This window comes from Pseudoliparis swirei, chromosome 3 (genome assembly GCF_029220125.1).
Source record: "Pseudoliparis swirei isolate HS2019 ecotype Mariana Trench chromosome 3, NWPU_hadal_v1, whole genome shotgun sequence".
Lineage (NCBI taxonomy): Eukaryota > Metazoa > Chordata > Actinopteri > Perciformes > Liparidae > Pseudoliparis > Pseudoliparis swirei.
Genome location: NC_079390.1, coordinates 13573422 through 13586681, shown reverse-complemented (window position 1 = coordinate 13586681; position 13260 = coordinate 13573422). Strand labels below are relative to the sequence as shown.

The window sequence follows — 13260 nt, the reverse complement described above, 5'->3', positions numbered from 1 at the left end:
GGGTCAAAGAGGGAGCAGGAAGTTCTGATGTAAGCGATAAAAATAGAGCCGAGTGGGTAACTCTGCTAAGTGTGACCTGGTGGTGTTTTTCAGAGGGTCTCGTTCTCAAAAGCCTCGTCGATTCCTGTGAATAACCTGCTAGATGCCGTGACGTTGACTCTCACGTCGCCACTTCTCCCTGTGCAGGAGCGGAATGCCGAGAGCGCCATCGAGGCTCTGAAGGAGTACGAGCCGGAGATGGGGAAGGTGTACCGTATGAACCGCAAGGCTGTCCAGAATGTCAAAGCCAGAGACATCGTCCCAGGAGACATCGTGGAGGTGGCAGGTGAGCCGCGCCCAGCAGCCCCCATTTGACTGTCACTTACCCAGACTAAGTTACCCTTTGTCTACTCTCACTGCTGTCACGGAGCTGCCTGCGGGCTGCTGCCACACACACACACACACACACACACACACAGTCTTGCGCTCCAGCCTTTGCCACCCATTCGTGAGTCTGGAAACACTATTTGATTACATAAGAGTCTTTTCTCTGGATGTGCGGGTCCCAGTGCTGGAATCCAGTTGTGTGTGAGGTTCTGTGTAAGTGGCTGTGGTCACCCCTTGTATTTAAGGCTCAGTTTAATTTTCCACAGTGTTCCCCCTTTGCTTTCCATGCTCTCAGTCTCCCCACCTGGACGCTACTGGATATTTGTTAGCTGCCTCCAAGTCACACACACACACACACACACACACACAATCCCCCTGCTGTAAACTCGGCCGTGTGTGGGCAGTCTGGTCTAAAAATAGGATTGTTGTCACTCTGGTTCCAGAACATCTGTGTGTATGTGTGTGTGTGTGTGTGCTGGAGTTGACGTGCGAGCTGGGCGCTCATGCAGCACCAAAAGAGCTTTTTTTTAGTGTTTTTTTAAGAGAGAGAGACACTCTGCTTTGCATGGTTGGTCATTGGACTCATATCAGAGCGACGTGTGGGGAAGGGAGGCAGAGCCCGGGATGTGAGAGAGATCGCAGAGCTCATTCATAATCACAGCACGGAGAGATTCTACATGTTGCGGTGGTTACAGTGAGGCCTTGGCGCTGTTCTAATTTTAGAAGAAGATAATAATGAAATCATCTGTTTACCTAATTGTTTCCCTGCCTTTTTCACGGAGTCTAACTGACATTACTCTCTTGGTAAAATGGGAACTGCACCGTGTGTGTTCATGTGACGGGGCCCACTTCCCTGGAATCTCGGGCTTGTTACGGCTGGTGTTTTCCATCAATCAGCCAGGCGCTGGACACGCCCACACAGGAGGCAAGCACCAAAACATATGCTCAACGTATGCCCCCCCCCCCATACACACATCCCCGTATCACCACTACCACGTCAGCTACAACAGCAACAGTGTCACTGTGGCAACGTCCGGCTCATCTCGGTGGCACTGAAGTTCACCGGGGGTCGAGGTTCAAACGACTCCTGTGATGACGGCGTGGAGCAGAGGATAGAAGGGACTTGAAATGAACCATCTGCTGTTTGAATAAGGGATTTTGTCCAACTTTGGTTGTCCCATTGAGGGGAAAGAGGAGGGGGGAGGGGGGTGCTGGTGACTTCATCACATTATTCTGGAAGAGCCAAGTATAATAGAGGTGCTCTGCAAACTGCTGCATTCTTTTGTAAAAAATACACACCGACATATCCTGAGCCCTTCGTTGCTTCTGTCTGACGTAACACTGTTGCTTAGCAAAAATGTGGGTCAGATGGTCGAGCACACCCTCCTGACTGAAACATGCAGGCGAGCATGAGGACATATTCATATTTTCCTAATTTCTCAAGCGTTTCAGTGCCTCAGATTAGCCCGAGGTTATTCCATGGGAACTGGAGGCTATGGGGTAAAATAAACTGTCTACGCAGCCATCGGAAAGAGGAATGTGCTGACCACAAGTGCCTTTTTGAACATAAATATATTTACTCTAGTTTCCACCGTCACTGCCTTCTTGGAGGTAGGCAGCCGGGCGATGCCAGCCACGCTTACGATGCAGTTGAGCTTTGCACCTCCGCTGGAACTTTCCTGGTTGGGTTTAGGGAGTGACTCCAGTGGTCAGAAGCTCCTGGAGGGTTTACACAGGACCTGAAGAGATGGAAACCTGCACCCGGCCATTCCCACTAACGAGGCACGAGAACGAGCGCCTCTGTGCCAGGACATTATGCAAGAGATTTAGTTTGGAGTTCCGGCTGGCCAGACCAGCCAACCTTCTCATTTGTTTTCGATCAAGTTTGCATGTGCTGCGTTTCCAGTTCGTTCATTTCAAGGTAGAGGCTAATGATGAAAATTCAATTCAGTTTATTTGTATAGCCCATTTTCACAAATTACAAATTTGTCTCGGAGTGCTTTACAATCTGTACACATAGACATCCCTGCCCCAAAACCTCGCATCGGATCAGGAAAAACTCCCAAATAACCCTTCAGGGGGAAAAAAAGGGAAGAAACCTTCAGGAGAGAACAGAGGAGGATCCCTCTCCAGGATGGACAGGTATAATAGATGCCATGTGTACAGAAGGAATCATTACACACAAATTAAAACACAGTAACAACACAATCAATGAATATGACTGAGTGTATGAATAGTTGGTAGATCGAGACCTCCACGATACATCAGGCAGATTGAGGAGTGGGCGGAGTGGGCGGAGTCTCAGCAGGGCCGTGGCATAGTTGGTAGTAGGAATATTCCTCGATGCTCCATCAGGCAGATGGGATCGATGACGTCTCATAGGGTCCGATGACCCTATGAGACGTGAAGTCAAAAGGACTCCAAATGTCTGATGTTTCTGATATTTAAAAGGCCGTTCATCCTCAGTCAACGGGGCTGTCGTGGGATGCGTTTCTCCTCTAGCGGATGGAGAGTGTCTGTGGGAGAACGGGCACGGGGGAGCAGGAGACCGTGGGCAGGCGTTTGAGCGACCTCTCTTCCTGCGGTGAACCTGCAGCCCCCGGCCAGCTCCCACGCATCTCTCCCCCCCCTATTCCTGGTCCATGGTGCTGGGAAGAAACCAGTAAAGAATATCGCACCTGTACGGCATGTTTGGAGCCATTTCCCCTCCTCCTCTGCTCTGAGATCGTTGTCAATTACTACATCAACCCATCTGATCTGTTCTTAAGCCCGCTCTGTCCTGTCATTATTAAATGATTTCCATGAAATGTTCATTGTCGGGCTCTGAGACAGAGGAAGGAATAACCATTTCTGTTGTGAAGCACTGGAGACTTAATGATCCGGCTCTGAAATACGAGTTTAATATGCAGCTTTAATAAGCAGACAGAGACGGTGGCAGAGAAGATGAAAATTCATTTTCTTTATTTAATGCTGGCTTCAGTTGATGTCTAATGCATGTAAGGAAGTGGTGCATCACAGGAACAGAGGGACGAGAGAACAAAGTGGAGGAGAAAGAATGAATCATGTTTTTATTTAAACGGCAACGTGTCTCCATCACGGTTGTACTGAGCCGTTGTTTACCTGCGGCTGCAGCTTGAGCTCGAGCCAGCGGACGTTTCTTTGCCCAAGGATTTATTGTTTGAACACGGACATTCTGGAGGGTGCAACTGAGAGTTCACCTGCAGCGCCACTCAGTGTGGAGGGGGGTGTGGGTACGTCCACCACTTCGGTCCTGACGGAAATATCTCGCCGCCTAGAACTTTTTGGTCCATGGAGGATGGAGTTTAATTACTTTGGTGATCCCCTAACCTTTCCCCCCTAATGCGGCAAGCAGGCTGACCTTTGAGGTTCAGAGTGAAATATCTTGAACTATTGGTTGGGTTGCAGCAGGATGTGTTACCAATATTCCAAGTCTCTAGTCTATTGCATCTAATGACGAAATGATCTTTTTAAATTAATCTTTTCTTCTCCCGCCATAATTCTTTTAATTATCATTTAGGTGTTAGCATTTAGCTCAAAGCAGCACTGAAGCCTCGTTACTTGTTTAACTTAAAGGGCCAGTGTGAAGTATTTGGCAGCATCTAGCGGTGAGGTTGTTGATTTTAACCAACTGAAACTTTTCCTTTTGTGCTAAGCGTGTAGAATGAAATGTTATGTCTGAATGGAGGACAAAAAAAACCTCATTCTAAGATGCAACTAATTTTCAGATTATACACAAAAGAAAACATACTTATCTATATTGTATTCTATTTCTACCAATAAATCCCACTTAGTCTCATTGACTTCAAATGTATCGCACAAAAAAGCTTCTTGAACCATTTAAGTCCGCCATTGTTGCCTTTTTAATATTTTTTGGAAAAACTTCTTTTTTTTATCACCTTTTTTCAAGATATTGAGTAACGAATTTCAAAAGGACTCAACCAGAGACCCGCCGCCTGCTTCCTTCTGTTGAGTGAAAAATAGACTTAAACACAGGATGGCTGCTCACGACTATCTAATGTAAATTATTTTTTGTAGTCCCAACTACTACTTTTTTTTCTTTGCTCTACCAGTTGGTGACAAGGTTCCTGCTGACATCAGATTGACCTCCATACAGTCCACCACCTTGCGAGTGGACCAGTCCATCCTCACAGGTATTTTCCATCTCTCTCGTCAGACATCAAACAATCCGGCTTCAAGACGTTCACGTTGTTCAGATGAGACTCTGCTCACTTGCACCTTTTATTTATTGCATTGACTTAACGTAACTTTGTTTGGCTCCGTCACTGTGGAACCATCACATTGCTGGTCATACTGTCACCTGTGGCACTTACAGATCTAATCCGGGACAATGTTTTTCTTTTTAGGGGAGTCTGTGTCCATCATCAAACACACGGACCCGGTTCCTGACCCCAGGGCTGTCAACCAAGACAAAAAGAACATGCTGTTTTCTGTAAGCACTCCCCCCCCCCCCTGCAGCTCGCTGAGTCATGCTTATCCTCCCCTGTGATATCAGAGATTGATTTCATTATTGGCAGCAGCGATACAACCCTGACTTTCAGTCCCGCAGTTGACCTTAATGTTTAGTCAGAAAGGCCACGCTCCTCCTCTGTTGATCTAAAGGCAGCTTGACGTATACATACGCGTTTGATTCTTTGCCATTTGAAGGAAACTGTTCACTTATTTTCACAGATTATTTCTGCTTCACATTCCAGCACTTATTTCTCCCTCTCTCTCTTTTCTCTTTTTTCTCAGGGCACAAACATTGCATCGGGCCGTGCCACCGGCGTGGTCGTTGCCACCGGCGTCTCCACAGAGATCGGTAAGATCCGGAATCAGATGGTGGCTACGGAGCAAGAGAAGACGCCGCTGCAGAAGAAGCTGGATGAGTTCGGCCAGCAGCTCTCGAAGGTCATCTCCCTGATCTGCGTGGCGATTTGGGTCATCAACATCGGCCACTTCGGGGACCCAGTCCACGGCGGCTCCTGGTTCCGAGGGGCCATCTATTACTTCAAGATTGCCGTGGCCCTGGCCGTGGCCGCCATCCCCGAGGGGCTGCCCGCTGTCATCACCACCTGTCTGGCCCTCGGCACGCGGCGCATGGCCAAGAAGAATGCCATCGTCCGCAGCCTGCCCTCGGTGGAGACGCTAGGCTGCACCTCGGTCATCTGCTCCGACAAGACGGGCACCCTGACCACCAACCAGATGTCCGTCTGCAGAGTAAGTGTCCAGACTGCTGGTCATTTAACACAGCTTAATTGGTGTTTCATAACCATTTCCTGTCGTTGGATTGACTCTTCATAAAAATAAAAATAAAGGCTTCCGGGGAGTTTTTACTTTATTAAGAGCGAAGCAGGTGAATTCTGGAAAATCCTGTAAAGTTCAGCTCCCTTTGGCAGGTGTGAGATGGCGGCTGCTGGAGCAGCGCAGGCTGCCAGGAGCCGGCAGCTCCAGTATTTTAGCTGATCATCTCACACAAGTGCAGTGAAGGCTTTCCAGAATGTCACATGACCTGAACAAACACAGCGCAGGGATCCATGTGCAGCACTGTCCTGCAGGTTTCAGTGTATAAATAGCGGATACATAATTACATTAGACGACGAGTACTAAAAGATCTTGTCCACAACTATTCACGGGTGGTTATGTAGCACATGGCCTCACCCTTTCCTTTGTCGTGTGTGTGTGTTTGTTGCCTGCAAGCCATCTTTGCTCCAAGCGCAAAGTAAATGCCAGCGCTGCTGTTTGCCTTGGCTCCTTTTCAGGGCTCTAGGTCTACACACACACACACACACACACACACACACACACACAAACCTAATCTTCATTAACTCCTCTTGTCCTTGCATCCTCCATCTCCCCTCAGCTGATGACCTCAGAGGTTCTGGTGGCCAACATTCGAGCCATGTCCCATAAAACCAGCTCAGTAATGGATTTCAATCACTAAACAGAGTGAGGCACAATGTTTGTTGCAGAATGTGTGTCAAAATACCATTTCAAATCAAATATTTAGGTCCTGGCTTATGTCATATTCTACTGAATAAAGAACACATTTTTGTTTGGGACAGATCGCTGTAAAATATTGAACCAAAATAATTGAAATATGTTTTAGAATGAAGACAATGAGGTGAAACATTTTCATTTTCATTTGATTTAACTCTAAAAAAAAAAAAAGTTGTTTGTTCAGCCGTAATTGGAGCTGATACCCGGGTATTAGACATGTTAATAAACACACAAACCTGAGGTCTTAAGCGGTAAAACTACCCGTCCCAATTAGCCTTAAGATTAACCTGGACCCGCTCCAGTTTCAAGTCCTATCCGGTTCCTCCGGACCCATGAAGACAAATGTGACGAATGAACCAGAAAAAAGTTATTGCGAAAACGTGTTTAAAAAAGAAGTTTGTCCTGATATTCAAAGACTGACGTAGTTTTGCAGAGGCTGATGTGGTGCTTCAGCTGTGTGTGGACATGACTTCTAAAACATCAAGGGGGAAACCACCTTTTGACTTGTATAGATCTTTGTCTGTGTGTTTCCATTTTATCCTCTCTGTCTCAAAATGGAGTTGGCATCAGAGGACTGTGTGAACTTCCTGTACGGCAGACGCACTCATGCGGTATACAGCGCCCCTCCCTCCCTCCCTCCAGTTGCTCCCCGAGATAACGCAATTAATGCGTAGCGGCAGGGAGTTCCCTCCAGCAGGAGCGGAGAGCTCACTGCTCCCCCCCCCCCCCCGGAAAGTCAGCGAAGCCGTCTGACGCTGGTAAATATTGACCTTCTGCTTCCACCTGCACTCCCTGGTCTGCTGCTGTCGGCGCTCTGGTGGAAGATGAGGGACGCGCGCACACACACACACTAACTTCCCCTTTGCAATTTTTTTTTTTTGTCATGGTGTTTCCCTGAGATTATTATTATGTTTGTAGTTGCATAACTTTCCCCTCTTTGTGTTGGTTCTATGCTTTTACGGCTGCGTTTGCCCACATGCATTTTTGCCCATGCTTATCCGTCTGCTTATTCGTGGACTGCTCTCCAGCCAGTGGCCCTGATAGCACCATGTCTCTCCCAGTCCTCGGGGCTATCCCCATATCCGCAGGATTTCCAAGGATTCCCCCTCCATATCCTGACTTCCCTTTTTCCTTCACACACGCGCATGCACACACATGAAGTTACACCACACATGCATACATAAAAAAGGCTGACTCACTATCACACACACCCTCCCTCCCAGAATACAAACTTGTGCCACTACCACTGACTCACACTGTGCCGTGTTTCCTTGGCGACCACGACGGACCAGATGGGGAGGGCCGAGTGACCACGGCTGAAGGAACAACCGTGCACGTGCTTTAGGAGATGTTGTTTGTCCTCGAGTCGTCATTGTAGATCTGTTATAGAGCATGCCGAGCCTGAGGACCTTTGTGAAATTAAGAATTGAGCAGAAGGGTGAGGCTGGTTTTTTAAGTTTAGTTTTTTAAAAGTCCCTTAAAGAGACAGTACACCACAAAATAAAAATCTGTGAATAATAGGTGGTAGACCTGTGATTTTGGGCCCACGTTTCAGTGAGACGTTTCAGGATAACTTCTGAACTTAAGTGCTCTCCTCCGACCACTTGCTCACGAGGACAACAGGAACAGCTGATGCAGCCAAACAAACCCACATTGTCTCCATACGAAAGGTCAGGCAGCTCTCAGTAAATGTGGTTCGCTGGCTGAGATGTTGGAGGTTTCCAGCCTGCCGCTAATTCCGACTGTTCCACTGCTCCCTAGGACATTTAACACGGTCACAAATGACCACGTCCTTTGTTGTAGACACGTTTTTAATCAACGACAAATATGTTATGTATTCACAACAAATATATTTTTTTTAATGCACCCCGTGTTTCACCGGTTTGATGTAGTAGGACAAAAATTAGCGGTGCTGAGCACGCTGTATTTCCAACGTTAGTTTGGTTAGAAGTTAAACACAAATTTAAGAATGTGGATCACGTAAGCAGAATATCAATAGAAATATTTAAACAATCCAAATGGTTCTTTTGACCCAGGGTCACTAAATGGATGTCTGTATAAATGCAGTAATTGACTTGTGGCATTTACCCACTTAGTTATTATATCCATAAATAGATGTAATATTTCTTCAGGCTCCAACCGGGGGGCGGAGCTTAGTGAAGGGTCAATTGCCTAAAGGCCCCTTCTGGTTCCAAGTGAACAGACAACAGAGAGGTGGATTTAAATGGCATCAACAATAATGCTGCCTTCCATGCAATACGTAGCAATTTGAATCATGTGTGGGAATGGCAGACTTCACCACTTACAACAAAAACTACTGCAGTATATTTCCTTTTATTTTTACAAAAGGGAATCCATTTGTAGGCTATTCAATGTAATAACTCCAACTTCAAATCTCCCTCTCGAGTGCCCCTGTTTGCTGCAGTAAAAGAAGGAAAATGTTCACACTGTTGTCAAAAACTACAAATGCAAAATTGCACGTTTTCACAAAAGTTATACTCATGATTCAGTATGACAGCTTTTTACAACTGACTTTCATTGTGTCCAGACTGGACGACATCAGCAGACTGAATGCAGTAATCCTGTTGTGAGGGAATAATTACTCCGATAAAAGGCTAAAACCTTTTAGGCTGAGAGGGGCGACAGCGAACTCTCATCCCAAGACTGCCATCGATTTTGTGTGTTTTAAATTGGTGGCGGCTGGAGGCACACACACACACACTGATGGAGGAAACCAAGTTTAACCAAATAACTTCTTCATTAATTCTTTAATCAGTCAGATTTTAATGGAGTCTCCAGAGTTAAGCTAGGTCATGGGGATGGTTTTCCCTGTGTTTTTTACTATTTCTATATACCTTTTTTCTATACATTTGTATTTATTTATTAGCATGACCACCAGTGCATTATCCTTCCTTGGTGAATTTCAGGAAAAATAGTGGCCCACAAAGCAGAACTCCATCTTTCTCCCTTTTGCTTTGACGATGAAGAATCGAGGCTCGTGACAGGTGCCACTCAAATGTTGCCTGCGTGTTTGGAGAAAATCACGGAGGGAAGTAGTGACGATGCAAAGGCTGCTGGGAAAGCCATCAGCCGGGGGTCCAGATTTTCATTTGAGTCACCGGCTGTCGTGTGACCTTGACCTCCCTGAGTGACCCCTTACCTGGCCTGTAGAGTACTTCCTGTTTGATTTTCATAATGCTTTACAAACTTTTAGTCATCTGGAGCCTGTAGAGAAGTATTGGAGAATAATTGCTCTTTTGTTAGCTGTATCCTGCTTCTGAGTATTTACACTAGTACTTATTTGAAGTGTGCTCTGACCCCAAAGGGGCGATGTGTGATGATTTTGTCATGGCAGTAAATCAATTTGACTGCTCGAGCTTTCCTAACATCTCCACTACAATTCCACTGTAAAACACGGAGGTGTTATATTACGTCTTTGAACAGCTCCAGGACATTCACCACCTCAACATATACAGGACTGTCTCAGAAAATTAGAATATTGTGATAAAGTTCTTTATTTTCTGTAATGCAATTAAAAAAACAAATGTCATGCATTCTGGATTCATTACAAATCAACTGAAATATTGCAAGCCTTTTATTCTTTTAATATTGCTGATTATGGCTTACAGCTTAAGAAAACTCAAATATCCTATTTCTAAATATTAGAATATCATGAAAAAGTATACTAGTAGGGTATTAAACAAATCACTTGAATCGTCTAATTAACTCGAAACACATTTTCAAATGTTTGATTTTGTTTTGCTGTTATAAATCTTTTTTTTTACTTGGTCTGAGGAAATATTCAAATTTTATGAGATAGGATTTTAGAGTTTTCTTAAGCTGTAAGCCATAATCAGCAATATTAAAAGAATAAAAGGCTTGCAATATTTCAGTTGATTTGTAATGAATCCAGAATGCATGACATTTTTGTTTTTTTAATTGCATTACAGAAAATAAAGAACTTTATCACAATATTCTAATTTTCTGAGACAGTCCTGTATATATGTTCTGACACCTAATGCACATTGTTGCTTCAATTTACGTGCTTATTGAATGAAATATTCATAATTCATAATGTTAAAGTCTCAATCTATTGTATTTCACCTTCTACAGAACATATACAAGTGTTTGATGAAAAGTAAGAGAATATGCCTGCTTGCGAGCGCAATGCTTTATCAGTTAATCCACTGGCAGGTTCAGTCGGGTTGTAGACTATAAAGCAATAGTATTCTTGAAGAAAAATATTAACAGTAGTCCTTAATATGACTTTGGCTCTCTGAGTTCCTGCACCCCCAGGTCTGACTATTAAGCTAACTGACCCTGTTTGGCTTTTCTCTTCTCCAGATGTTTGTTACGGACAAGGTGGAACATTCCAGCTGCAGCCTCCACGAGTTCTCCATAACTGGCTCTACATATGCCCCTGAGGGGGAAATGTAAGTGACAGTTTCAACATGCCGTTCTTGTGTTGGGGAAAGTCTGTCCAAAACTCACAAAGCAATTTTCGCTAAACTGAAAGAACCCCCACGGCCTTTTTCCTCTCATCCTCGCTCTGATCAAACATTCAGAATTGCTTCTCCTTTTTTTTGCATATAAATGTTGTCCGTCAAACTGATCTGGATCTCTGGTCCACTATTTGGTACATCAGTGGAAATGATTACCCAAAATGTGTTTCTATCTGTGCTTTCTGTTGCTATGGTTATAACTAGGAAAATAATTAGTAATCCTGGATGTTGGTTTTGTGTGCCTAGTACTTATGTGGTTTATTTTTTTAAATTGTGTTGATTTTAATCGCTGCCATATCATAATGCATTTTTATACTTCAGTAAATGTGTGTCCGTGGAGGACTATATGTAGGAGGCAGGATGAGGATTGTACTCCTTGTGTCGACATGTTTATTTCGTTGCTCGGTGACTACATTGTTCTGACTCTGCATGAACCTTTCGATTTCATAACCGCAAAGTGTGGGTAATTGTGTGGGAGCTTCACTAGCAACGGTTGCAGTCCGTACTGGGAAGAGATCCACGGTTGTCATGTAATCCGCTTGTCAAGAACATACACACACACAAACTTTGGAATGCTAAACAACTGAACTTTCTTCCCCACTAATAAATATTGATTAGGTTATTGTGTTGCGAATGGTCAAGTGTTTTACCCCTGTGTTTTGCTGACGTGTGTGTGTCTTTTCAGACTTAAAGGAGACAAACTCATCCAGTGTGGCGACTTTGATGGACTTTTGGAGTTGGCCACTGTCTGCGCCATGTGCAATGACTCTTCACTGGACTACAATGAGGTAATATACACACACACACTTCCATCTTTGTGAAGACCCTCAATGACATAATGTGTGAAATAATCCAATCAACATACTCTGACTTTAACCACCACATCAGTGAATGCCTGACCCCAAGACTAACCTCAGCCTCATTCTCAGCTCAACCTTTAAAACAAGTCTTAGCCCTCACAGAGGCCTTTAAAGAAGTGAGGAAATGTCCTCTCTTTTCAAAAATGGTCAGACCTCACGATGTAGCAAGCACAAGACACACACACATATTGTTAATGTATAAGTTGTTTCCTCTTCTATTCCTGACGAAATTGTAAGTTCCTATGCAAACCAAACCCATCTCTGACACATAGCATTTTCTTTCTTTGCAAATGCCCTGATGCATTGACAGTATGTACAAGCACACACACTGACGAGTCCATAAACGGGAGACCTGGAATACACACATCACAAAAAGCCATCTTCTCTTCTCTCCTTCAGCTCAGCTAATTTGACTTTTACTGGATAAAAGTGTCTGCTCAATGACATGTAATGTATGATCTTTTTCTCTGGTTTGGATGCTTTTCTCACCTCTTTGTCATCACCATGGTATCATGGTGGTATCAGGCCAGCGATGAGACACTTTTCAACTCCTAACTGTTCCTGTTCTCATAACGGGTCGCTTTGCCACCACGGAGTGAGATCAAAGGGTGCTGAGTCAGGAGAGAGAGGAGAGCTAGTTGTTTTATTGAGTCACACCAACAAATGATGTGGGTACGCCATAAGTGGTCCACTTGGCATGTAGAGGCGGACGTGAATGACGCAAAAATGTGATCTCCGCGTCAGTGAGTGCGTCTGCATCTGACAACGGAGGCGGTTTCTCTTCACGTGTGATCTCAAATGTGTTCTCATAGAGGGGTCTGACATCTATAAAACAGTTCCACAGTGTGTGTTGATGCCTTTCTCTTCTCTCGTAGGCCAAAGGGGTTTATGAGAAGGTGGGTGAAGCCACGGAGACGGCTCTCACCACCTTGGTGGAGAAGATGAACGTCTTCAAGACCGACCTGTCCGTGTTCAGCAAGGTGGAGCGCGCCGGTGCCTGTAACTCGGTAAGCTTGGTGTGGAGATGTGTGTGTCTGTGTGTGTAGTTTGTGTTAAAAAGGAACTCCAAGGACAAAATGCCCCAATCTTATAAAAGATGTGAACTCCACCAGTCTATTTATAGGAGTTGGGGAGTACCACTTGATGTAAGAAAAATATCTATAAAACCTTTTTTGGCTTCAGAGAGAGATGAACACAGTCTGATAAAATGCCCTTTTGGGCTAAATGCATAACGGTTAATGTAGGCGAACGGTTTTGTAGCGAAAGAAGAATGTGTAGAGTAAACAAGACAATATCCTGGGCCTTGCCCTTCTCTGCATGAAAGAGACTGTAGGTGCTCCACTCATTATGCCAGACAGTTCGATGACACCAATACCCCGTGGTTAATCAGATGTGTGCCCGTTTATTAAAGTCTTGTTTTATTGAGAGCGAGGGATTTACTCGAGGGCTGTTTAATCAAGATCAAGGTTGTTAATAGACGCATGTTTGACAAAAGGGAGTGAACCTGTGAGTGT

The 13260-nt window shown here is 44.7% G+C and overlaps 1 protein-coding gene across 1 annotated transcript in view; it reads left to right on the top strand.

The window, feature by feature from the left end:
* atp2a3 (ATPase sarcoplasmic/endoplasmic reticulum Ca2+ transporting 3) overlaps positions 1 to 13260 on the top strand; it is a 33484-nt gene that overhangs the window by 11587 nt on the left and 8637 nt on the right. Inside the window, exons 5-11 of the mRNA XM_056405946.1 lie at positions 187 to 325; positions 4458 to 4538; positions 4752 to 4837; positions 5140 to 5604; positions 10729 to 10817; positions 11572 to 11674; positions 12622 to 12753. Coding sequence (XP_056261921.1) covers positions 187 to 325; positions 4458 to 4538; positions 4752 to 4837; positions 5140 to 5604; positions 10729 to 10817; positions 11572 to 11674; positions 12622 to 12753 — 1095 coding nt within the window. The remainder of the gene's footprint in view (positions 1 to 186; positions 326 to 4457; positions 4539 to 4751; positions 4838 to 5139; positions 5605 to 10728; positions 10818 to 11571; positions 11675 to 12621; positions 12754 to 13260) is intronic.